Source organism: Mastigoproctus giganteus, chromosome 5, assembly GCF_048544385.1.
Source record: "Mastigoproctus giganteus isolate SK-2022 chromosome 5, ASM4854438v1, whole genome shotgun sequence".
NCBI lineage: Eukaryota > Metazoa > Arthropoda > Arachnida > Uropygi > Thelyphonidae > Mastigoproctus > Mastigoproctus giganteus.
The window spans coordinates 10,982,377-11,008,706 of NC_143579.1; the positions used below are offsets into that span (position 1 = coordinate 10,982,377).

The following is a 26,330-nucleotide window of genomic DNA, read 5'->3' on the forward strand; positions in this document are numbered from 1 at the left end:
ATCCTTCCGAAAATGAGGCCTCCATTGACTTGTACAATGGGATAATTACATGGCAAAATTCCTAAATATCATTGACAAGACTCCATTGACATGCTACTCGTATGCAGTGTCCCACAAATCGTGTCCCACTCCTGAATCACCCGTTACATGCCCAAATTGCAAAATAAAAAAGAGGATATCAGATCACTCATATCATGACTCAAAGTGTCCCGAGTTCTTGCAAGCTCAGGAGGTTACCAAATCTCGCACAAATTACATTCAGTAAGATAAAAAATGTACAGCATGGTGAGAGATTAAAAATATTACAGTTAAACTGCCAGCGTTCTGCATCTGCAATGAGTGATATCTCCAAACTAATTACGGATCACAAAATTGACATTCTAGGACTTCAGGAATTATACTCCTACAAAGGCAAAGTTAAAGGATTACCAAACGGCTGTAGGGTGGTTCAATCTAATGTATCTGTTACAGGACAGGGTGCAAATGCTGTGGCAAGGGTGTGGGCAGCTCTTGTTATAGCGGAGAAGCAGATCATGTGGGTAAATGGTCTTTGCTCCGAGCATGCGGCATGTACATGCTTGGAAGGTAGTTTTGGACAAATATTCTTCATCTCAATCTACATGCAGTGCTCACAGCATTCTCAACAAATTGAGCCTTATCTAAACTTCCTTGAGACAGCTTTAATTAGGTTATCAGGCAAAAAGATAGTTATAATGACCGACGCAAATGCTGCTTCCATCATGTGGAACAGCCCCATAACGAATAATAAAGGTGAATTACTGGAGGAATTCATAATAACTAACGGATTGATTGTCTGGAACTCCCCTGGACATCTGCCCACTTATTCATCCCCTTCTGGTCAGTCTTACATAGATGTCACTCTGTCGAATGCAACATTCGGGAGATGCATAGAAAACTGGACTGTTCACTCCTCTTGGTCGGTAAGCGACCACAATGTAATAACCTTTGACATAATATCTAATGAAAACGCAGCGGCTTTGAGAGGAACTCATGACTTCCCCAGATACAAAACTCGACAAATCAATTGGAATCCTTTCGAAAAACTACTTAAGGAAAAATTTACAGAGGAAAAACTGACAAATCTGACAGACCTTACTTTGGACCAGCATCTAAAAGAATTGATGGCAATCATCACCGAAATATGCGACGAGACGATTAAGAAGAAACAGAGAAGGCAAAATTTGGTTCCTTGGTGGTCCCAGAACCTTTATACTCTAAGGAATCATACAAAGAGCGCAAGACGAGATGTTCAGAGAGCTAGGAGAGATGGTAGACCTGAAGACGAGATAAACCGATTGAATGAAATATACAAAAACGGGAGAAGTACATATTCCAACAATATTTACAAAGAAAAACGCTCCACTTGGGAACACTTAGTTAAACAAACTACGGACCAGGAGCCCTAGGGCTTGATCTACAAGTTGACTCTAGACAAAATTCATCCGGGGGAAATATTCTCCTCTGTACTTAGACCTGATAACTCCGAAACTCTGACATGGGCCGAGACTATGGAAACAATTTTGGATGAATTGATTATGCAGGATGAAACTGTACCAGAAAGTCCGGTACAAACAGGCATTCGTTTAGAACATCTTTCCTACGTAGGCCAAAGCCACGAAGATGATTTTGACAGACACAAAGTAGGTCTTGCTGTTGCGACTTTGCGTGATGGCAAATGCCCATAGTTAAAAGAATCTGGAGCACCTGTCCCCAACTGATGAACCTCTTTAATGCCTGCCTACAATATGGATCCTTTCCCTCTCCTTGGAAAAAAGCAAATCTTAAATTACTCATTAAGAATCCCATCAAAACAGCAAATCAGGCAAATTATACCACCCAATCGCTCTACTTCCGGTCTTCGGAAAAATACTAGAGAAGTTGATTGTAGCGAGATTCCAAAAGCACTATACAGAAAGAAACCTAAACTATAAATATCAGTTTGGCGTCACTGCTGGGATGTCTACAGTGGATGCCATTAACCTAGTTATTAATAACGTCTCAGCCTCCAATGAAAAGTATGTCCTCGGCCTCCTTGTGGACTTCAAAGGGGCCTTTGACACTGTTTGGTGGCAAAGTGTCCTGGAGAGGTTCCGAGAGGCCGGGGTCTCCGTGCCTATTTATCGTCTCATCACGGATTATTTCCAGAATCGCTCACTTGTGGTCTCCAGTGGATCCTGCTCTGTTGCGAGACCTGTGACTCGCGGTTGCCCTCAGGGATCAGTTCTCGGACCAGTATGCTGGAACGTGGTCCTTGATGGGTGGCTGGCTACCGAACATAATTGCACTACTAAGATGGCTTACGCAGACGATTTAATTATCCTTGTTTCTGGAAACTCCAGACTACAACTTGAAATCCGTGCTAATGAAGTCCTAACAGACCTAGATGAGTGGTGTAGTACACATAAATTAACTATTTCTGTTCCCAAAACAAAACAAATTCTTCTCAAAGGAAAATTAGACCCAAATATACCTCCATGTATTAAGATTAAAGAACAATCAATAAAATTAGTTAACTCGTACAAATACCTAGGAATTATGTTAGATAACAAACTTCAATTCACTACCCAAGCTAAATACGTACTAAGCAAAATCAAGACTTTGACAGGCAAAATAATCAGAATTACCAAAGGTTCTTGGGGTCTGAAACCCTCCACTCTCAAGCTGTACTACAAATGTATATTTATTCCTATTGTCTGTTATGCTGCGGGTGCTTGGGGCCCCAGTATACGCAGAGTCATGGTGGAAAAAATCTTGACTCAAGCCCAGCGCTTCTTCCTGATTGCAACTTCAAGAGCTTGTTGCACAATTTCTACGTCGGCATTACAGGTAATCAACGGCAAACTACCAATTAAATACGAAGTGCTGTACAATTACTTTCAGTATTGTAGAAGGAAGGGTATTGCGGCACAGCTCAACCAGTTTTCTGTTAACCTAGACGTGCCAGTGAAAGAAGACAACACTAGATTAAGAAACCAGTTCCTCCAAGAATGGCAAAACGAATGGACTAATGCCAACACTGGAAGAATTACTACCCTTTTTATACCTCAAGTTGCTGAATTTGACAAAAAACATTGGCCCTGGTTTAACCCGGGTCTTCACCTAACTTTCCTTCTATCCGGGCATGGCAGCTTAAACACAAAGTTATTTACTATGGGTTTGGCTGCATCTCCTCTTTGTAAATGTGGCTCAGAGGAGACAGTCCAACATATAATTTTAGAATGTCGATATTATGTAGACATTTGATTTGAACTTCAGGCATTGACCGAAGTTTACGATGTAAATAACTTCGCCAAGTTTTTAGAATGTAAATAAAATTATCAGGCACTGGCTAACTTTGCAGACAAGGCTTTTCGCAGAAGGAAAGGACTTGCTGGCGGCTGAGAATAATTATGTAATGTAATAAGTGTACTACCACTGTATATAGTTGCCTCCTTGGTATTAATCGTATTGTTACGAGACCTCTGATGAGGAAATTTATTTGTATTTATTGCCGGAAGGCAATATTAGCGTTCAGAATATATAAGTCGATGTGCCAGGATCACTGTTGGGTGGACAGTGTCCTGGGACTTCGGCCTGTAATAAGGTACATAAATTGTAAATCTTAAATTGTATAAATTGTAAATCTTACATTGTATAAATTGTAAATCTTACATTGTAACCGAACTGGTAGGTCCTAACTATCTGTATAGTTCTATAAGTTGTGAAGATTAATATAGAAATTGGTGCCTTCAACAAATTGTAATAACTTAGTTGCAAGTGTTATGGATATACAGTATTTTTGTAATCATTCCTGTGAAGATGCTGGATCAGAAGATGTTTTGCTAAACCACAAATTGTAAATAACGTACAGTTACTCTTCAGCGGCGGATAGGGGGAACCCTGGAGCCCGCAGAAAATAATAAAATACTTTGAATACTCGTATGCAGTACTTTGCATTTGTCAATGTTAAACTTCAGTTGCCACTTCTCAGTCCATTTGCCTAACTTATCTATATCCAGTTGGAGTAGCTTTACTGTCATTAACAATCCTGCCAACCTTTGTATCATCTGCAAACTTGGACATTAATCCTGATATACCTTCATCAGTATCATTGATGAATACAGAAAACAACAATGGGCCCAGTACAGAACCTTGGGGAACTCTACTAATAACATTTGTCCACAAAGAGCAGTTCCCATTGTTTACCACTCTCTGTAACTCAACCATTCCTTTATCCATTGTAGCAACTTACCCTTAATGTCGTACCTCTCCAATTTGTGCAGCAGTCTTCCATTTGAAACAGTATCAAAAGCTTTCCTGAAATCCTAGTAAAGGGCAGCCATTATCAACCCATTGAAGGATGGAAGCCTCGTAAACAATTCATGCAGAGGGTGGACCATAATCTGCCACGCTGGTCCAGTGCAGGTTGGCAGATCGACCGTATTCAGGGGCTTTAACCCCAGTCTACTCAAAAGAGCATATGCTACTGCACTTCTGCTCCTGACCACTCAGCTACGGAGGCCGTTGAAATCCTAGTATATGATATCAAAATTATTTTTGACATTCAGTTCCTTTGTGACCACATCAGAGTGTTCAATCAAATTGGTCAGACAAGACCTCCCTTTAACAAATCCATGCTCTGTCTTAACTATTACTGCAGTCTTGTCTAGATGATCCTGCAATGCTTCTTTAACCAGTGATTGCATTATTTTCCACGGAACACAAGTTAAACTAACAGGTCTATAGTTACTTGTGTCATGTTTTGAACCTCCTTTTTGAATTGGTGAAACATCTGCATACTTCCAGTCCATGGGGACCTCCCCTCAGTCCAACAAAGCTCTCATAATTACGGCTAAAAGTTTGCTTATTTCCTTTGCTGCCTCCTTTAATATAACTGGATAGATCCCATCCACCCCAGGTGCCTTCCTCGTGTTTAACTTCAACAATTTCTCCTCCACTTTGCTCCCATTTATAACAAAATCACTTAGCTCCCTGTTAGAGTTAAACTTCTGGCATTCCCTCATTGAATAACGCCTCATGTGTGAATGTAGATGCAAAATACTCATTCAGTTTATCAGCTACCTGAGCACGATCATCAATAGTCAACCAATCTATGTCAAGTGGACCAATCTGATTCATCCCTTGCCTTCTAGAGTTTACATAAGTAAAGAACTTTTTGACGTTTTTCTTTGCATCCATTGCCACAGATCTCTCGTAATCTGCCTTCGCCTGTCTAACCCTCTTTGTGACTTGATTACAGACAAGCTTATATCTGTCACAGGCTTCTGTCACCTGATAATTTACATACATCCCATACATTTTTCTTCTCTGACACGAGCCTCATTTAGGCCTGAACCTGGAACAATTTCTTAGTTGGAATGAATAGCCTAGTAGTCTCCAAGATAGAGTAACTGAAGGCTTCCCATTTTGAATTCACTGTTGGTAACATCATCCGTTGATCCCACTGTATAGAATTTAAAAACTGTCTGAGACCACTGTAGTCTCCTTGACATTGTTGTTGTTGTTTATTTGGTTTTTAGGAGCATTAGCAACTAAGGCCATATTGCTCCGGGATATGCGGTGGTCATACCCTGACCTTTCCGCATCCTCCGTATTTGGTGGTGATGGGCTCGAACCCAGGGCTAATCAAGAAGCGTGTGCTACGCACTGCTGCTCCTTCCCACCTGGCTACGGAGGTGCCCTCCTTTACGAAAACAAAAACCCTTCCCTTTACCTTTGATGGTAGTTACATCATCTTTAAGTAAATCCTACATCAGTACACTGTCACCTAGTGGTTCCTTTATCTGCAAATTCTTAATGCATGAATAATCACTACTGATAATCAGATAAAGTGTATTACTCCCTCTGGTTGCCTCTCAAACATGCTGCTGTAGAAAACACTCATCCAATAAATCAGAAAAAGTCTTGCTAATGTGCGAGTGACCAACCCACAAGTTTCAGTCAATATCTCGAAAGTTAAAATCCCCCATTAAAAACATTCTGATTTAGCGGACAACTATTTCTCTGCACTATTGCTCATTATACTCATCAGATTCATTAGGCCTAAAACACACACCAACTCTCATTTTTTCTTTCCCATTGCTTATGTCACATTGAACAGACAACATTGCATTGTCCACGAACATCAGTTGGATGCACTTCCTTAGATTTTGTGTTTCTTAACTAACAGTATAACCACTACTCCCTTCCTGACCTGTCTATCCCTTCTCTAAACATTGTACTCTACAAATTCCAGTTCTGTACTGCTTATATTGGTATGACACCACGTCTCTGATATCTCAACGATATCTGCCTTTGATGTCTTGACTAGCAATTCAAGCTTATCAAATTTATTAACTGTACTCCAAGCATTGGTGTACAGCCTGTATACATGAACCTGTTTCTACTCTTGGTTTGCTTTTTTTTTTTTATTGAAACCTCAAATGCAAGAGGTATTAGAACCTATAGTACTTAGTACTTGCTTGGGTTGGAGGTTAAGACGAAAGAAGATATTTGTTGACATTAGACTTGAACTTCTGTAGACTCCAATTTTCAGGAAATACGTATGAAGGATGGTTGTTCAGAAAACAGCAGTTGAATGTATAAACGAGGAAGATGAAAACGTTGAACAGTAAATGGATGTTGGCTGGTGGCGGCATGTATTCAGACTATTTTGAGAGAGAGAGCAGGAATTATAGAAGCCAATTCAGAAGAACAGTGCCCACGGAAGTATCTGCAGAAAAGGCATGCAGAAAAAATAGTATGTCTATGAGAGAGAGAATGTTAGAAAGGAGTCATTTATTAACCTTACTGCTCTCTTCTGAATAGAATCTAGAAGTCTGAGAGAGGTTTTGGAGGGAACCACCCCAGATTTGGGAACAATATTCCATGGTAGGGCAGATTTGCGATTTGTTAACGTCAAGAGCGAAAGAGAAAACCAAGTTTTTTTAGATGCAGAGGAAGCAATATTTGTAATATGCTTGTGCCAAAAGAGATTAGAAGTCAGGGTAACCCCCAAAAAAGATATATAATTTTTCCTAGAAATCGGAGTGTCACCAAAGATAAGCATAGGAGCAGAAAAATCCTTCTTCTGAGATATAAGACAAAACTATTTTTGAAAGATTGAAATCAACTAAGTTGTCTTTGCACCACTGGAGAATTACCTGGAGATCGGCATTTAAGGAATTGATAGCGGATATTCGAGAAGTTGAAGCTGATTGAGAAGGGCAAGGTTTCTCAAATGAAAAGTGGAATGCAATGTGCTATCATAGGCAAAACTATGGATAAGATTTCCAGTCAATGGAAGGTCATTAATATACAAGAGGAAAAGAGTGGGGGAAGGAGCTGAACCATAGAGAGTTCAGTTACCCTAACACAGCCCATGTATTTATTTGTTCCACCATGACTCCCAACAGTCCTGGGAATCTCCACTGACTTGCTTTCCATGCTGCTACTCATTCTAATAGAAGCAGTGCAAGAATCACTTTTGCCTCTGCCTGTGGCCACACATATTAACCAACTAAAACCTTCATTTACAATCGGGTTCATATTGAGAGATTGTAATGAAATTATCAATGTACATCATCATCATCATTCATTTTCAATCCACTGCAGGATGAAGGCCTCTCCAGCAACTTTGCACTTCCTTCTGTTTTGTGCAATGGCCATCCATTTAATACCCATTTTCTTCAATTCATGCTCTACCTTATCAGAAAGAATATCGGTTATTTCGTATGTGTTACTAATTTGCGATCCATCTTCCCCACTGCTGGTGTGATCTCGCTCCTTGTATAATTCTCTATAGTAGTCTTCTGTTATTTGAATTATGCTTTCTCTGATATATTTATAAGTACACCATCACTATTCTTCAGTTTCATTTGTCTTTCTGTATTACTGCTCATGGCTGCTGATTTAAGTCCTTTGTTTTACCTTAATGCTTGTTCTACAGCCTGGAAAATAAGATGCAGGATATTTCAGAGACTGCTGGGAATCATTGGGGTACAAGTAAACACATGGGTTGTGTTAGGGTAGCTAAGAAAAAGAACAGGTGCATGTATACTTGTGTGTACACCAATGCTAGGAGTTTAGTAAATAAATTTGATGAATTTGAGGTATTGCTCAAAACATCAAAGGCAGATATTGTGGGGATTTCAGAGACGTGGTGTCACACAGATATAAGAAATGCAGAACTGGAATTTGGGGAGTACAATGTCTACAGAAAGGATAGACAGGATAGGAAGGGAGGAGGGGTTATGCTATTAGTTAAAAAACACATAAAATCCAAGGAAGTGAAGCCAGTCGACATCGCTGGACAGTGCAGTGTCGAGTCAGTTTGGTGTGACATAAGCATTGGGAGATCAAAATTGAGAGTAGGAGTGTGCTATAGGCCTAATGACTCTGATGAGTATAATAAGAAACTGTTCGGAGAAATAGAGTGGGCCAGTAAATCAGAGAGTCTTATAATGGGGGATTTTAATTTCCCAGATATTGACTGGAATTTGGGGGCTGGTCACTCACACAGTAGCAAGGCTTTTGTGGATTTATTGGATGATTGTTTTCTACATCAGCATGTTCGGGAGGCAACTAGAGGGAGTAATACTCTTGATTTGATTATCAGTAGTGATTCTTCATGCATTAAGAATCTGCAGATAAATGAACCACTTGGTGGCAGTGATCACAGTGTGCTGAAGTGGGAGTTACTCAAAGAGGTAACTACCATTAGGGGTAAAGGGAAGGGGTATTGCTTTCGTAAAGGCGACTACAATGGACTGAGACAGTATTTAAATTCTATACAGTGGCATCAACTGATGATATTGCCAACAGCAAATTCAAAATGGGAAGCATTCAAAGAACTTATCGTGGAAGCTACTAGGCTTTACATACCAACTAAGAAATATTGTTCAAGGTTTAGGCCTAAATGGTTGTCAGATGAACTAATGAGGCATATGGCAGAGAAGAAAAATGCATGGGATACATACAAATTAACACGTGACACGGACGCCTATGATAGATACAAGTTGATCTGTAACCAAGTTACAAAGGAGGTTAGGCAGGCGAAGGCAGATTACGAGAGATCCTTGGCAAGGGATGCGAAGAAAAACAGCAAAGAGTTCTTTACTTATGTAAACTCTAGAAGGAAGGGGATGAATCAGATTGGTCCACTTGAGATCGATGGGTCAACTGTTGATGACCCTGCTCGGGTAGCTAACAAACTAAATGAATATTTTGCATCGACATTCACACATGAGGAGTTATTCAGCGAGGGGAATGCCAGAGGTGTATTCAACTCTAGCAGTAAGCTAGAGAATCTTGTAATAACTGAGAGCAAAGTGGAGGAGAAATTGTTGAAGATAAACACAAGAAAGGCACCTGGGGTGGATGGGATCTATCCAGTTATATTAAAGGAGGCAGCAAAGGAGGTAAGCAAACCCTTAGCCATAATTATGAGAGCTTCCTTGGACTAAGGGGAGGTACCCATTGACTGGAGATGTGCAAATGTGACCCCAATTCACAAAGGAGGATCAAAGGCTGACACAAGTAATTATAGACCTGTGAGTTTAACTTCTGTTCCCGGAAAATTAATGGAGGCACTGGTGAAAGAAGCACTGCAGGATCATCTAGACAAGACTTCAGTTATAGCTAGGACACAGCATGGTTTTGTTAAGGGGAAGTCTTGCCTGACCAATTTGATTGGATACTATGATGCAGTCACAAAAGAACTGGATGCAGGGAATAACTTTGATATTATATACTTGGATCTTAGAAAGGCTTTTGATACTGTTGCACATGGAAGACTGCTGCACAAATTGGAGCAGTGTGGCATTGGAGGCAAGTTGCTGCTATGGATAAAGGGGTGGTTGAGGGGGAGAAGACAGAGAGTGGTAATCAATGGACACTGCTCATCGTGGACTAATGTTATTAGTGGAGTCCCTCAGGGTTCAGTATTGGGGCCTTTATTGTTTTCTGTATTTATAAATGATATTGATGATGGTATATCAGGCTTAATGTCCAAGTTTGCAGACGATACGAAGGTTGGCAGGGTTGTCAAGGACACTACTGACACTATGCTGCTGCAACAGGATTTGGAAAGGTTGAGCAGATGGGCTTCGAGGTGGCAAATGAAGTTTAACATTGACAAATGTAAAGTACTACATATGGGAAACAGCAACCCCAGAGCAACGTATCAACTCTGTGGTACTACACTGACAGTGGTAGAGAATGAAAGGGACCTGGGGGTGGTGGTGCAGGCAGATATGAAGTTCTCTGAGCAGTGCAGACGAGCTGCAAGAGTAGCTCATGGTGTATTGTCAATGATATATAGGAATTTTTCTAGCAGGGATAAGGAGGTGATTATTCCCTTGTATAAGGCAATGGTCAGGCCACACCTAGAGTACTGTATACAGGCCTGGAGGCCTCATTTCAGGAAGGATGTAGAGCTGCTGGAACGAGTACAGAGAAGGGCAACTAGATTGGTGAATGGGACAAAGGGGTTCTCTTACGAAGAAAGGCTTAAGTTTTGCAAATTACAGTGTCTGGAAACTAGGCACCAGCGGGGTGATCTGATAGAGGTGTACAAAGCCTTGAATGGTTTGAGCATGCTCAATGCTGATGGGATTCTTCCTCTAGCTCAGAAAAATCACCTGAGAGGGCATAAATTCAAATTGAGGAAAGACAGATGTAGGATAGATGTGCGGAAATTTGCCTTTAGCCAGCGGGTGGTTGGTGGGTGGAACAGACTTCCATCCCTTGTCGTGGAAGTTGATAGCCTAAATAAGTTTAAGGCTCAGCTGGACAGGTATTTCGAACGAACAGAGGGGTGAAGTGGAAGTGGTTATTTTTATTTATTTATGTTACTTTTTTTTTTTTTTTTTTTTTTTTTTGGCTGATGCTGCATAAGCTTGCTTTCTTGCATCGAATGCCTCTACTAATGCTAATGCTAATGCTAATCTTATGTCCTCTGAGTCTCTTTCTAATGGCTTTGCATAACTGAGCATACTCAATTTTCTTCTTGTCAGTGTTTTGTCGCCTTCAGTTAATCATAACAAGTGTTTCCTGACTAATTTTTTCTTCCTTGGATTTCTTTTTCCCTATAGGTTTCTTGGGCTTTATCACTTTCAGAAAGTTGTAATATTCCTCATCGATATCTTGGTCCTGAGCAGTCTGCAGAAGCTCAAACTTGTTCTTCTGTTCCAAGACATACTGCTTTTTCTCCTCTTCTGTTATCTTAAAGACCTTCATATTATTTACTTGAGTCAGTTTTTTCCTTTCTCTTCTTACATATATATCAAGTGTGCATCTTGCCATTCTGTGATCACTTCCAACATTTACCTTATTCAGAACAGTAACATCATTCACATATATCTTCTGTTAATCTGGATGAAGTCAATTTCATTAGTTGGACTCTTCCTTGTCCACTTTCTGTTCACCCTTTTCTTGAAAAAAGTGTTCATTACTGACAATCCTCGAGATTCTGCAAATTCCACAAGTCTTTCACCTCTTTCGTTTCTTTCACCAATTTCAAAATTTCCTATAGTTCCCCTTTCTGCGCTGTTTTGTTTTTTTTCAACCTTAACATTGAAGTTCCCCATAATGATAGTGTAGTGGGTTTTCTGCTCATCTAGAAGACTCAATTTCGGTGTACATTTCTTCAACCTCTTCATCATCATCATGGCTCAATGTTGGTGCATAAATAATTATAACCTTTTGCTTACACCTCTTTAGAAATCATGAGTATTAGTCTTGACACCCTTGGTGATGTACTTTTGAATTCAAAATGTTGTTTTTTATATCTTTATGGACCAGAAAGCCAACTCCACCTTTGCTCCTTTCAGTGTTTCTACTGGTGTACAGCAGATTTCCACTTGATAAACTTATAAGTGATTCATTTCTTCTTCTTGTTTCAGCCAAACCAATAATATTCCAATTCACATTTTCTAATTCCTTTTCCAGCTTTGATATCCTGTCTTCACCGATGAGTGATCTTACATTATAACAGGCCAAGTTCAGTTTCTGTACATGGCAGCCTGATCATACCCAGAGATTCTTAGCACCCTCTGCTTCCACTCTGATCCCCTCGCTGCCATAAGAGGGAGAGTGAAAGCTGCTGGGGACTGAGGGCCATTTGTTTTGTCATGCTGTCATATTCTGGAGAGTTTGGTCTTTTCCTCTTCACGCTGACCAGGCGTCTTGAAGAGAACCACTCTACATGTTCGTTGCCACCTAAGTGATATAACAGCACTTACCATCGAGGTGTGCATGAGTGGATTTTAGGGAGGCAGGCCAACCGGACTTCTAAATATTCTGTAATAGAAAGATATTGGATCCATCAGTGTTTTAGACTGAGTATCTGATAACACACAAAATACCTGTTCCCCTCTAAGCCCCAATGTACATTGGCAGCGCCCAAAGTTTCAAATCCCAAGTCTTTTCCGATCTTCACAATGTCTCGGAAATGGTCTGAACTTTTGATTCAAAATCAGTGAAATCATTTGCCAAATAGGGCAAAATATGCTGCCAATGTTGTTGACAGTGATTTCTAGCCAAGATGCAGATATATTTTTGATCATATTTAAAGGGATAAAAATAAATTGTGAAATGAAAAGCTTGAAAAAGCTATCACTTCTTCTCGTCAGGATAAAATTAAGAATACTGAACAGTGTTGCACATTGCCACTGACTGCCTGAGAAGAGCTATTGGCACATGTGCATGTGAGACAAGAGTTGGCACCTCAGCATATACAGTAAGTATGCGCACTTAGGCTATGACAATGTAGCATATACACTGGTGTTCAAAGAGTGCATCACCTAGAAATTTCACATTTTTAACCTTTTTTGCGATGGTATGTTACATTAATGACTAACATCACAAATAGAAATATATCACAAAAGCTATTTATTAATTGTTAAGGCAAAGCTAGGTAATATTTGACAGGTGCTCTCAAAATATTCCAAAATGAGCATTTGCAACCTTTATACAACAGTTTTGGTAAACACGACAAGTATGGATGAAATGTTATCAGAAACCTCAATTTCCTTCAGTTTATTATTTTAAATGGAAAACAAAATGAAAAGTTCACCAGGAGCAAACTAATATTTAGTAGAACCTCCCTTGATGACAGCAGCACACGGTCAATGCATTGACAAGATCAATTTCTAAAGATAATCAACTCATAGTTCATGCTTCCAAACACAAATTATGGCTTCCTGAAGTTCACAAAGGATCTTTGGTTTCTTTCTGGCAACTGCAGATTCCTCACGATGTCAACAGTTCTCTATAGGATTCAGGTCCGGGTTGTTTCCTTGTCAGCTAACAGTTGTAATGGACCGTTCTTCCAACCATTTTTTCACCTGTAACAAATGTAAACACATTACTGTCGAACCTCTAATGCAGAAATGAAGCTACAGTGCCTACTTACACTTTTCGCCCGATGACAAGCAGCAGTCGTCCTGAAAGATGCAGTTACTTGGCATGTTGAAATGGTCTCTAATGGTTGGCAGCAATTTGCCTACCAATATAGCCAGGTATCCATTGGCATGTACGGAACCTTTTATAAACTGCAGGTGACCTACTCCACGATACGAAATGCACCCCCATATCATTTGGCTTGTAGGGAATTTCGCTGTAGACACCACAGTCTGAATGGTATTCTTCACAATGTCTATGGCAAATCGTTTGTCTCCCATCAGAGCCATGCAGGTTGAATTTCTTCTCATCCGAGAAAATAACCGACTTCCACTGCTTGGGGGTACATTTGACATGCCCCTTACACCAAATTAATCAGGCCTTTTTTCATTTTTTTGTGTGAGGAGGGGGCTCCTTCTTAGGAAGACAGGCTACAAGTTCATTTTTGAAGAGGTCTTCTGTTACTGCACTTACTACCACTCCTGTATGTTCTTTCTATTCTCTTTTCAGCTCAGACAAAGAAGCTTTACGGTTTTTAAGACATAAGCGCTTCAAAATGCAGTCCTGTTTTGGCGTAGAGACTCATTTGCATCCGGTTCCTTTTTTGCTATCAGCAGAACCAGTATTCTTGAGTTTGGAAAGAAATCTACTCACTGTAGACTGATTACAAGACACTCTATTAGCAATATGATGGGAAGTACATCCTTCCTCACATAAAACAATAATAGCACTCTTTCTTCATGACATAAATTGCACGTAACTTGCCATCTTGACACAAGCAAGGAATGACTGCAATTCTTGCAGAGTGTGCTTATATAGCCGAAAGTAACAGCTAATGCAATATTACATCACCTACACATGTCAATCTTATCTGATGCAATCTGTAAGAATTGCCACATGCTTATGTTATTTGGACGACAATTACAATTTTAAGGGGTGATGCACTTTCTTTGAACACCAATGTATGTAGAGTACGTGTCTATACTATTGAATGAGTTTTAATATGTACAGTAAATATTCAACTTAAACATAATTGAAAACCGTGTTATAGTGAAACCCGTGTTGTTTGAAGCCGTGCTAAGCGAGATATTGCTGTATAGAGTTGAAATTGAGGCTTAAGAAATCAAACCTAGTACAGGAGAAACTTATGTGGGAATTTCTTATCTGGATTCACATGATATCAAAATTTTTGTATCCAATTTCTTTGTGACCACATCATAGTATCCAATCAAATTGGTCACACAAGACTTCCCCCTAACACACCCATGCTGGGTCTGAACTATTACTGCAGTCTTGTCTAGATGATTCTGCAATGTTTCTTTAACCAGAGTGACTATTATTTTACCGAGGAACAGAACTTAAACCTATGGATCTATAATTATGTGTAACCCTTTGAACATCCGTTTGTCAATTGGGGATACATTTGCACATCTTAATGGGGCCCTCCCCTGAATCTAAGGATGTTCTCATAATTGACTAAGAGTTTGCTTACTTCACTCGTTCCCTCCTTCAATATAACTGAATGGATTCCATCCACTCCCAGTTGCCTTTTTTTCACTTCAATTTTTCCTTCGCTTTGCTTTCAGTTATTACAAAATCATTAAGCTCCCTGTTAGAGTATAATAAGCTTTTGTCCTCGACTTCTCTATACAATTCCTCATATGTGAATGTAGATGCAAAATACTCATTCAGTTTGTTAGCTTTCTCAGCAGGATCATAATCTTCAGTCGAAACATCGATACAAATGGGCCAATCTGATTCGCACTTCTTTCGAGAGTTTACATAAGTAAAGCAGTCTTTTCTGGATTTTCTTTGCATCCTTTGCCAAAGATTTCTCATAATCTGCCTTCACTTACCTAACCTCCTTTGTGACTGGATTACAGACTAGCTTTTTTTAGACCTGATAATTTATATGCATCCTATGCATTTTTCTTCTCTGCCACGAGCCTCGTTAGTTCATCTGACATCCATTTAGGTATAAATCTTGAACAGTATTTCTTAGTTGGTATGAAAAGCCTAGTAGCTTCTAAGATTAATTCCTTGAAGGCTTCCTTTTTAGAATTTGCTTTTTTAATATATCCAGTTGATCCCACTGTATAGAATTTAAACTGTCTGACACCACTGTAGTCACCTTTACAAAAACAAAAACCCTTCCCTTAACCCTTGATGGTAATTACATCATTCGGTAAATCCCACAACAATACATTGTGATCGCTGTCACCTAGTGGTTCCTTTATCTGCAAATTCCTAAGGCATGAGTCATCACTGCTGATAATCAGATCAAGAATATTACACCCCTCAAACATATTGCTATAGAAAACAATCCTCCAATAAATCCACAAAAGTCTTGCTAGCGTGTGAGTGACCAACCCACAAGTTCCAGTCAATATCTGGAAAATTAAAATCCCCCCTTACAAGACATTTTGATTTACTGCACCACTATTTCTGTGTACTGTTGTTCATTGTACCTATCAGTCATTAAGCCTACAACACACTCCTACTTTCATTTTCCCTTTCCCAGTCAGTGTTCCCCCAGAACCTATTGAACGGTGTACCGCATGGTCAATATTAATTCGAACATACTATGCGAGCAAGGACAATGCGACAGGAGAATATAGTGTTAAATTATGAAATAAATTTTTGCTCTGGATCACTTAAGTTAGATTTATAAATAACAGAAAATTTTATAATATTGCAAAGTATTACACTTCCCCAACCAACTACTTCATAATGCCACCTGGCTGGCAAAATTTTCTTGGCAGAACACTGCCAGTGTTTGTCACACCAAACTGACTCAACATTGCACTGTCCACCAATGTCAACTGGTTGCACTTCCTTACATTTCATGTGTTTCTTAACTAACAGCATAACCCCTCTACCCTTCCTACCCTGTCTATCCTTTCTGTACTTTTACTTCCCAAATTATCTGCCTTTGATGTCTTGACAGCACATCAAAAGTCATCAAATTTATTTACTATACTTCTAGCATTGGTGTACATGCAACTGTTCATACTCTAATGCAGTTATCCTAACGCAGCCCATGTATTTACTTGTTCCATGATGACTCCCAACAGATCTTGAAATCCCCAGCACCTTGCTCTCCAGGAGGCTGCTCATTACAATAGAAGCAATGCAAAAATCACTTTTGCCTCTGCCTGCAGCTACTGCTAATCTTTTAGTCTGTGAATCCTTCCAAGCTAGCAGTTTTCTGACCCATCTAACACTGGCTCAACAGCACCGGCAAATCTTCTTGCACCCTTTCTATTTAAGAGTATCCCATCTCTGTAGAAGCAGTCTCTCCTGTTAACAAGAACAGGTCATGCTGAGAAAAATTCTACCCCGTGAGCCTTGCACAATGTCTTCAGGTCCGAATTGATCGACAAGGCTCGCATCATACACCCCCTCTTATCATGTCTGGACAGATTTGCACACAATTTCAAATTTAACCCTAACTCGCGACTTTTTTTTTTTTCAACATTGCCCTGTATTTGTTAAGTAAATCTGCAGATCTCGTACTCTTAAGGTCATTAGTGCCAACGTGTACAACACCTTTTGTGTCCTTAAAAGATATCTACTCTACGTCATCAATTTTTCCACTCGCAGACATATTCTGGTCCTATTCCACCTATCCTTTTTCACAATATATTTCCAATCTCCCTGACAAAAGTCATCTACAATAACTAGCTCCTGTGGGACCAATGCATACTGTGTTTTAAATCAGAAAACGAAATTTTGCATATGCAAAGGTAATCAAAATGGCAGCTACTCTAACCAAAAATTGTGGTGATTAACATCCAGTCACTGTGAACAAGAGCTAGACCTGTCTATCACTCATTATCCAAAGTTCCATAGGTAATAGTAATAATAGTAACAGAGGCATGTGATGCAAGAAATCAAGCATATGATCTTATGTATCATCAGCCAAAAAAAAAAAAAAAAACCCAATTTCACACATCCATTACCTCTAAAAGTCTGCCGTGTTCCTCCTTGAATTTATTTAAGCTGTCAACTTCCACAATGGCAGAGAGAAATTTGTTCCAGCAATTCTCTATACACTAGCTAAAGATAAATTTCCGCACATCTATTCTACAACTGTCTTTCCTCAATTTAAATTTATGCCCCTCCTCAGGTTCATAACCTGGGCAAGCAGAAGAATCCCATCAGAATTCACTGTGCTCAACCCATTCGAGGCAGGCCTTATACACCTCAATCAGATCACCTCGCAAGTGCTTGTCTCCAGTCACAGCAATTTGCAGCACTTAAGCCCTTCTTGGTAAGAGGATCCCTTTGTTCCCCTTCTTTATACACACTCAAGCAACTCAACATCCTTCCTAAAATGAGGCCTCCAGACCTATTACAGTTCTCAAGCCATCGCCATACCACTGCCTTATACAAAGGGATAATCACCTTTTCCCTACTAGCAAAATTTCTGTATATCATTGACGATACCCCATTAGTTGCTCTGGCAGCCTGTCTATATTGCTAAGAAAATTTCATATCTGACTGCACAATTACTCCCAGATCTCTTTTATTTTCTACCACCCTAAGTGTAGTACAACACAGTTGATACATTTCTCTGGGATTACTTCTACCCATATGCAGTACTTTGCATTTGTCAATGTTAAACTTCAGTTGCCCCTTCTCAGCCCAACTGCCCAAACCTAGATTCTGTTGCAGTAGCACACTGCCATTACTGTCATTAACAACCCCGCCACCCTTTGTATCATCTGCAAACTTCGACACTAAGCTGGATATACCTTCATCAATATCACTGATAAATAAACAGAACAGTCAGCCCAAAGCCGAACCCTGGAGGGAACCACTAATAATTAGTCCACAAAGAGCAGCTTACACTCAACCACCCTTTTATCCATTGTAGCAACTTGCCCTTAATGCCATACTGCTCCAATTTGTACAGTAGTCTTCCACGTGCAACAGTATCAAAAGCTTTCTGAAATTAAAGTATATGATATCAAAATTATTTTTTGCATCCGGTTCCTTTGTGACTATGTCATAGTATCAGAATGGTCAGACAAGACTTTCCCTTAAAAAACCCATGATGTGTTTGAATTATTACTGCAGTCTTGTCGAGATGATCCTGTAATGCATCTTTAACCAGCACAAGAACCCTAAACACTAACACACCTGTTGGGAAACAATGCTAATCTAGACGAGCTCTTTGCTTATCTTAAACAAACCAGACTACATGAATATTTCTAAAATCAAATAAAGCAAATTTCCATTACTTATCCAAATAACAGAATAGGCACATTTTGGCCCAATTTGCCCTTGTGCCGATAAACATCTACACCAACAACAACTTTAACCAGTGATTCCATTATTTTCCCCAGAACAGAAATTAAACTAACTTGGCTGTAATTACTCGTGTCACCCTTAGATCCCCCTTAGTGAATTGGGGATACATTTGCACATCTCCAGTCAGGGGACTTCCCCTGAGTCCAAGGATGCTCTCATAATTATGATTAAGGGTTTGCTTACTTCCTTTGATATAACTGGATACATACCATCCACCCTAGATGAACTTCAATAATTTCTCCTCCAATTTGCTCTCAGTTATTACAAAATCATTAATCACCCTGTTATAGTTCGATAAACTTTTGGCATTTTCCTCCCTTAATAACTCTTCATGTGTGAATGCAGATGCGAAATACTCATTCAGATTATCAGCTAACTGAGCAGGATCATCAACAGTTGAACCATCGATATCTTAACATCCTTTGCCAAAGATTTCTCAATCTGCCTTTGCTTGCCTAATCTCCTATGTGACTTGATTACAGACTAGCTTATCTGCCCTAAGCTTCTGTGTCAACTGATAATTTATATGAATACGATGCATTTTTCTTCTCTGCCAAAAGTCTCGTTAGTTCACCTGGCATTCATTTAGGCCTAAACCTTGAACAATATTTCTTATTCAGTATGAAAAGCCAAGTAGCTTCCACGATTAGTTCCTTGAATGCTTCCCACTTAGAATTTGCTGTTGGTAACATCATCAGTTTGTCCCATTCTAAAGAGTTTAAAAATTATCTGGGACCACTACAGTTACCTTTATGGAAGCACAAACCCTTCCCTTTACCTCTGATTATATCTAAGTAAATTCCCACATCAGTACACTATGATCACTGCCACTTAGTGGTTCCTTTATCTGCAAATTCTTTATACATGAATAATCACTGCTGATTACCAGAACAAGAGTATTACCCACTCTGGTTGCCTCTTGAAGATGTTGCTGCCGAAAACAATCTTACAATTAATCTACAAAATTCTTGCTAGTGTGTGAGTGACCAACCTACAAGTTCCAGTCAATATCTGGGAAGTTAAAATCCCACTTTATAACACAATCTGATTTTCTGGCCCATTCTATTTCTCTGCACAACTGTTCGTTATACTCTTTATTCAGTACAAGGTTAGCATTAGCAGAGGCATTTGATGCAAGAAAGCAAGCTTATGCAGCATCAGCCAAAAAAAAAAACCCACTTCCACTTCACCCCTCTGTTCGTTCAAAATACCTGTCCAGCTGAGCCTTAAACTTATTTAGGCTATCAACCTCCACCACAAGGGATGGAAGTCTGTTCCACCAACCAACCAACCGCTGGCTAAAGGCAAATTTCCGCACGTCTATCCTACATCTGTCTTTCCTCAATTTGAATTTATGCCCTCTCAGGCGATTTTTCTGAGCTACAGGAAGAATCCCATCAGCATTGAGCATGCTTAAACCATTCAAGGCTTTATACACCTCTATCAGATCACCTCGCTGGTGCCTAGTCTCCAGACACTGTAATTTGCAAAACTTAAGCTTTTCTTCGTAAGAGCATCCCTTTGTTCCATTCACTAATCTTGTTGCCCTTCTCTGTACTCGTTCCAGCAGCTCTACATCCTTCTTGAAATGGGGCCTCCAGACCTGTATACAGTACTCTATACAGGGTGTGGCCTGACCATTGCCTTATACAATGGAATAATCACCTCCTTATCCCTGCTGGAAAAATTCCTGTATATCATTGACAATACTCCATGAGCTACTCTTGCAGCCCGTCTGCACTGCTCAGAGAACTTCATATCTGCCTGCACAACCACCCCCAAGTCCCTTTCATTCTCTACCACTGTCAGTGTAGTACCACAGAATTGATACATTGCTCTGGGGTTGCTGTTTCCCATGTGTAGTACTTTACATTTGTCAATGTTAAACTTCATTTGCCACCTCTCAGCCCATCTGTTCAACCGTTCCAGATCCTGTTGCAGCAGCATAGTGTCAGTAGTGTCCTTGACAACTCTGCCAACCTTTGTATCGTCTGCAAACTTGGACATTAAGCTTGATATACCATCATCAATATCATTTATAAATACAGAAAACAATAATGGACCCAACACTGAGCCCTGGGGGACTCCACTAATAACATTAGTCCACGATGAGCAGTGTCCATTGATTACCACTCTCTGTCTTCTACCCCTCAACCACCCCTTTATCCATAGCAGCAATTTGCCTCCAATGTCACACTGCTCCAATTTTTGTAGCAGTCTTCCATGTGCAACAGTATCAAAAGCCTTTCTAAGATCCAAGTATATAATATCAAAGTTATTCCCTGCATCCAGTTCTTTTGTGACTTCATCATAGTATCCAATCAAGTTGGTCAGGCAAGACTTCCCCTTAACAAAACCATGCTGTGTCTGAGCTATAACTGAAGTCTTGTCTAAATGATCCTGCAGTGCTTCTTTAACCAGTGCCTCCATTAATTTTCCTGGAACAGAAGTTAAGCTCACAGGTCTATAATTACTTGTGTCAGCCTTTGATCCTCCTTTGTGAATTGGGGTCACATTTGCACATTTCCAGTCTATGGGTACCTCCCCTGAGTCCAAGGAAGCTCTCATAATTATGGCTAAGGGTTTGCTTACTTCCTTTGCTGCCTCCTTTAATATAACTGGATAGATCCCATCCACCCCGGGTGCCTTTCTTGTGTTTATCTTCAACAGTTTCTCCTCCACTTTACTCCCAGTTATTTCAAGATTCTGTAGCTTACTGCTAGAGTTGAATACACCTCTGGCATTCCCCTCGCTGAATCACTTCTCATTTGTGAATGTCGATGCAAAATATTCATTTAGTTTGTTAGCTACCTGAGCAGGATCTTCAACAGTTGACCCATCAATATCAAGTGGACCAATCTGATTCATCCCCTTCCTTCTAGAGTTTACATAAGTAAAGAACTCTTTGCTGTTTTTCTTTGCATCCCTTGCCAAGAATTTCTCGTAATCTGCCTTCGCCTGCCTAACCTCCTTTGTAACTTGGTTGCATATCAACTTGTATCTATCATAGGCTTCTGTGTCATGTGTTATTTTGTAAGTATCCCATGCATTTTTCTTCTCTGCCATATGCCTCATTAGTTCATCTGACATCCATTTTGGCCTAAACCTTGAACAATATTTCTTAGTTGGTATGTAAAACCTAGTAGCTTCCAAGATAAGTTCTTTGAATGCTTCCCATTTTGAATTTGCTGTTGGTAACATCATCAGTTGGTCCCACTGTATAGAATTTAAATGCTGTCTCAGTCCATCGTAGTCGCCTTTACGGAAGCAATAACCCTTCCCTTTACCCCTAATGGTAATTATCTCTTTGAGTAAATCCCACTTCAGCACACTGTGATCACTGCACCTAGTGGTTCATTTATCTGCAGGTTCTTAATGCATGAAGAATCACTGCTGATAATCACATCAAGAGTATTACTCCCTCTAGTTGCCTCCCGAACATGCTGATGTAGAAAACAATCATCCAATAAATCCACAAAAGCCCTGCTAGTGTGTGAGTAACCAGCCCCCAAATTCCAGTCAATATCTGGGAAATTAAAATCTCCCATTATAAGACTCTCTGATTTACTGGCCCACTCTATTTCCCTGTACAGTTTCTTCTCACCACGTCTCTGATATCCCAACAATATCTGCCTTCGATGTTTTGCGCAATACCTCAAATTCATCAAATTTATTTACTCAACTCCTAGCATTGGTGTACACGCAAGTATACCTGCACCTGTTTCTATTTCTTAGCTACCCTAACACAACCCATGTGTTTACTTGTACCGCAATGGCTCCCAGCAGTCTCTGAAATACCATGCATCTTGTTTTTCAGGCTTCTGCTCATTCTAATAGAAGCAGTGCAAGAATCTCTTTCACCTCTGCCAGTGGCTGTCAATCTATTGGTCTTTGTCTCCCCCCAAGCTAGCAGTTTTCCGACCCACCTAACACTGCCTCGATAGCATCAGCAAATATTCTTGCACCCTTTCTATTTAAGTGTATCCCATCCCTGTAGAAGCAATCTCTCCTGTTAACAAGTACAGTCCAGGCTGAAAAAAATTCTACCCCTTGAGCCTTGCACAATCTTTCCAGGGCCGAATTGATCGACAAGGCTCTCATCATATACTCCCTCCTATCGTGTCTGGGCAGAATTGCAGACACTTTCAAATTCAACCCTAATTCTCGGCTTTTGTTCAACAGTGACCTGTACTTGTTAAGTAATTCTGCCGGTCCCCTACTCTTAATATTATTAGTGCCAACGTGTACAACTATATCACCTTTTGTGCCCTTCAAAGATGATATTCGCTTTACAACGTCATCAACCTTTGCCCCTGGCAGACATACCCTGGTCCTGTTCCACCTATCTTTTTTACAAAGCATGTTCCCCGTTTCCCTGACAATAGAGTCACCAACAACTACTAGTTCCTTCGGGACCAGCGCATTCTGCCTTGGGGGTTGTCTCTGTGTCACGCGATGCCCAAGTGCAAGCTCTGGCGTTGATGTGGGCAGCTGAGAGCTTGATGGGCCCCTCAATTTAGTTTCTTCGAGGGCATCCACCCTGTCCTTCAAGCTCTCATATACGCCCACAAGAACGCCGAGTTGTTGCATGATATCGATACACTCCTTGCATAGCGCACACACAAAGACATCCCTCTTGGCAGTATCATGTCCCGTACCCGATTGCTCTGCAAACATCAAGCAAACAGTGCATTTTATGCACTGTTTGCTTGATATACTTCAGTACAAAGGTTATTTACCTTTGTACTGAAGAATAAACAAAAATGCATCTTGTGATCGGGCAAATACGGTAATCATACAGAAAAATGTTTTAATAGCAAGATGATTTACTTTAAAAATTTAAATGTGCAATTAACTATAAATATTACATTTTATAAAACTTCAGCCTTGGAACGTTTTGCCCTTTATCTGGTAAAATAACAAAAATATTTACTGTGATTTTTAGGAAAAATCAATATAAGTCAGGGTTGCTGAAATATTCGAAAGTAAAATATTTCAACGAAAGAAAGCCAGTTCAGTGAGCTAGATGAGGAGTGAATGGCTGCTGCACGTGTTCCAGCGAGTTCAACAAATTAAATATGCCAATTCTAGAAAACAATACCTATAGAAATTTGTAGAAACAAAAATGCAATAAAAACTAATACACCAGTGCGATTATCATTTTATTATTATAGCCATTCGGAAGAATTAAGCGATGTAAAATCTCTGTCATTCAGTGAAAAGAATAAAAGTATTGACATCTGTTATAAGCAAACTGTATACAGTACAAATAAACATAGTTTCTTGACTCACATTTTCACAGTTCCCTTAGGGCCTAGATTAGTTTTCAAGACATCCTGAAGTCCTCGCGCAGCTGTAATATTAACCGCTAGTGCTTGGGCGTGACGAGCAACTTCGGCCTTAGGATTTAAAGCAATAACTGCCGCCATATCTTCACACGTTTTCCTACAAGGCTATCAAAGGAAAGCAAGTAATCGTCTGGGCGGACAACAGCAGTGCAGCGCCACACAAATGTAAAAAGAATAAATTATTGAGGTGGAATTTTCACAAAGTGGAACCAGAGAGCAAGGGAAACAATAAATTGGTTAAGTACTGCCATGTGGTTTATTTATTATTTCTCGTCCAAAGAGGGTATGTATTAAATTTCGAGAAAGAATGCAACCCATGTGTAGAAATGTTAAATGAAAAAAAGAGGATCGTTTGGAAATCTGCCAAATTAAATAAATTAATAAATACTTTTTTTAATATTTATATAATATCGGTGTAGATACACCATAGACAACTCTTAAGAAACTACGATGGCAGTTGTAGTAGTAGTAGGCATTATTTGCACTATTTCTCATATTGTGCTCTTCCTTCACAACGAGTTGCCATGATATTGCACTATCTCGAATAAGTAACGCTTCACTAAAAGAGAAGACTATTGTTACTCATTCCCAGTGGGTACAACCACCCAGACGGCACCATTTCAAAGCTGTTGGCCAGTGGCGGATTTAGCACTTGAGAGGCCCCAGTCGAAATTCAATTTTGAGGCCCCCTCTAAATATATTCGGTACCACTACAGTGTGCATTCTACGCGCACGTTTTTACTATATTACTATATGTAGGGAGTATTTGCATAAGAGTTTACTAACTTCTCATATTAAATTATAGTTTTATTCAGTAACGGTAATAAAAATGAGTGTAGAATTTTTTAAAATGACACAATTTTTTTTTTTTTTTTTTTTTTTGAGACTTGAGATTTGAGGCCCCCTCGATTTAAGAAGCTCCGGGCGCTCGCCTGTGCTGAAATCCGCCACTGCTGTTGGCCTTTCATCGGTGGGTGGCAGGTACCCTGGCTCCTGTCTGCAATATCAGGGTACCTGCCCACCCACCAATGATAGGCCAACAGCTTTGAACTGGTGCCGTCAGGGTGGTGTTACTCACTGAGAATAAGTAACAATAGTCTTCTCTTTTAGAGAAGCGTTACTTATTCGAGGTAGTGCAATATCATGGCAACTCGTTATGTAGGAAGAGCACAATATGAGAAACAGTGCAAATAATGCCTACTACAACAACTATCATCGTAGTTTCTTAAGAGTTGCCTATGGTGTATATATACACCGATATTATATAAATATTAAACTCTTAAAGTATTATGCCTTGTGCATTTAGTTATTTTTAAATACTTTTTTAATGCACAGATAACCACAGTAGCTAACATCTGGTGAGTATGCGTTTGGCAAACCCAGGGTCCTGAGCTGGATATCATCATTCTTCTCTTTCTTGGTGATTACTTTCTACTTCTCTCTCTCTCTGTCTCAGGGTGACTTTGGAATTTTTTTTTTTTTTTTTTTTTTTTTGGCTGGTGCAGCATAAGCCTCAGGCATCCTTGCACCATACGGCTAATAATAATAATAATAATAATAATATCACAAACACAGTTATTTTAATCATCACTATGAGCTCAGCCAAATAAGAGATATCCACAAAATCAAAATAAAATACTTGACTGTGTTACTCCGACATCTAGCCAAATGGAAACATCAATCTGTAAGAAGTAAAGTAATAAGTTCAATTATTAGGGATTAGGAAACATTTTAATTACGGAGCTCATATAGAACCAGATGTTTATTTAATATTTATGGATAAACAATGAAAATAATGATAATTTTCGGTAAAATCCAAATATTGGGTACTAGTCACATTTCGACAAACGGGGGGTAACAAACCAGTGATTCATAGGTGCCACTCACTGGTTTTCCCGCCCACTGTGTGACACTATGCTGCTGCAACAGGATCTGGAAAGATTGAGCAGATGGGCTGAGAGGTGGCAAATGAAGTTTAACATTGACAAATGTAAAGTACTACACATGGGAAACAGCAACCCCAGAGCAACGTATCAACTCTGTGGTACTACACTGACACTGGTAGAGAATGAAAGGGACTTGGGGGTGGTTGTGCAGGCAGATATGAAGTTCTCTGAGCAGTGCAGACGGGCTGCAAGAGTAGCTCATGGAGTATTGTCAATGATATACAGGAATTTTTCCAGCAGGGATAAGGAGGTGATTGTTCCATTGTATAAGGCAATGGTCAGGCCACACCCTGTATAGAGTACTGTATACAGGTCTGGA

At 39.8% G+C, this 26,330-nt stretch overlaps 2 protein-coding genes across 3 annotated transcripts in view; one reads left to right on the top strand and one right to left on the bottom strand.

The window, feature by feature from the left end:
• CCT6 (chaperonin containing TCP1 subunit 6) overlaps positions 1-24,209 on the bottom strand; it is a 112,115-nt gene extending 87,906 nt beyond the window's left edge. The window contains exon 1 of the mRNA XM_090373906.1: positions 24,010-24,209. Within this exon, the coding sequence (XP_090230032.1) occupies positions 24,010-24,146 (137 nt within the window). The 5' untranslated portion in view covers positions 24,147-24,209. The remainder of the gene's footprint in view (positions 1-24,009) is intronic.
• The window catches only part of LOC150085169 (tectonic-like complex member MKS1), a 502,024-nt gene that overhangs the window by 138,224 nt on the left and 337,470 nt on the right, over positions 1-26,330 (top strand). The gene's annotated exons all lie outside the window — the stretch shown is intronic.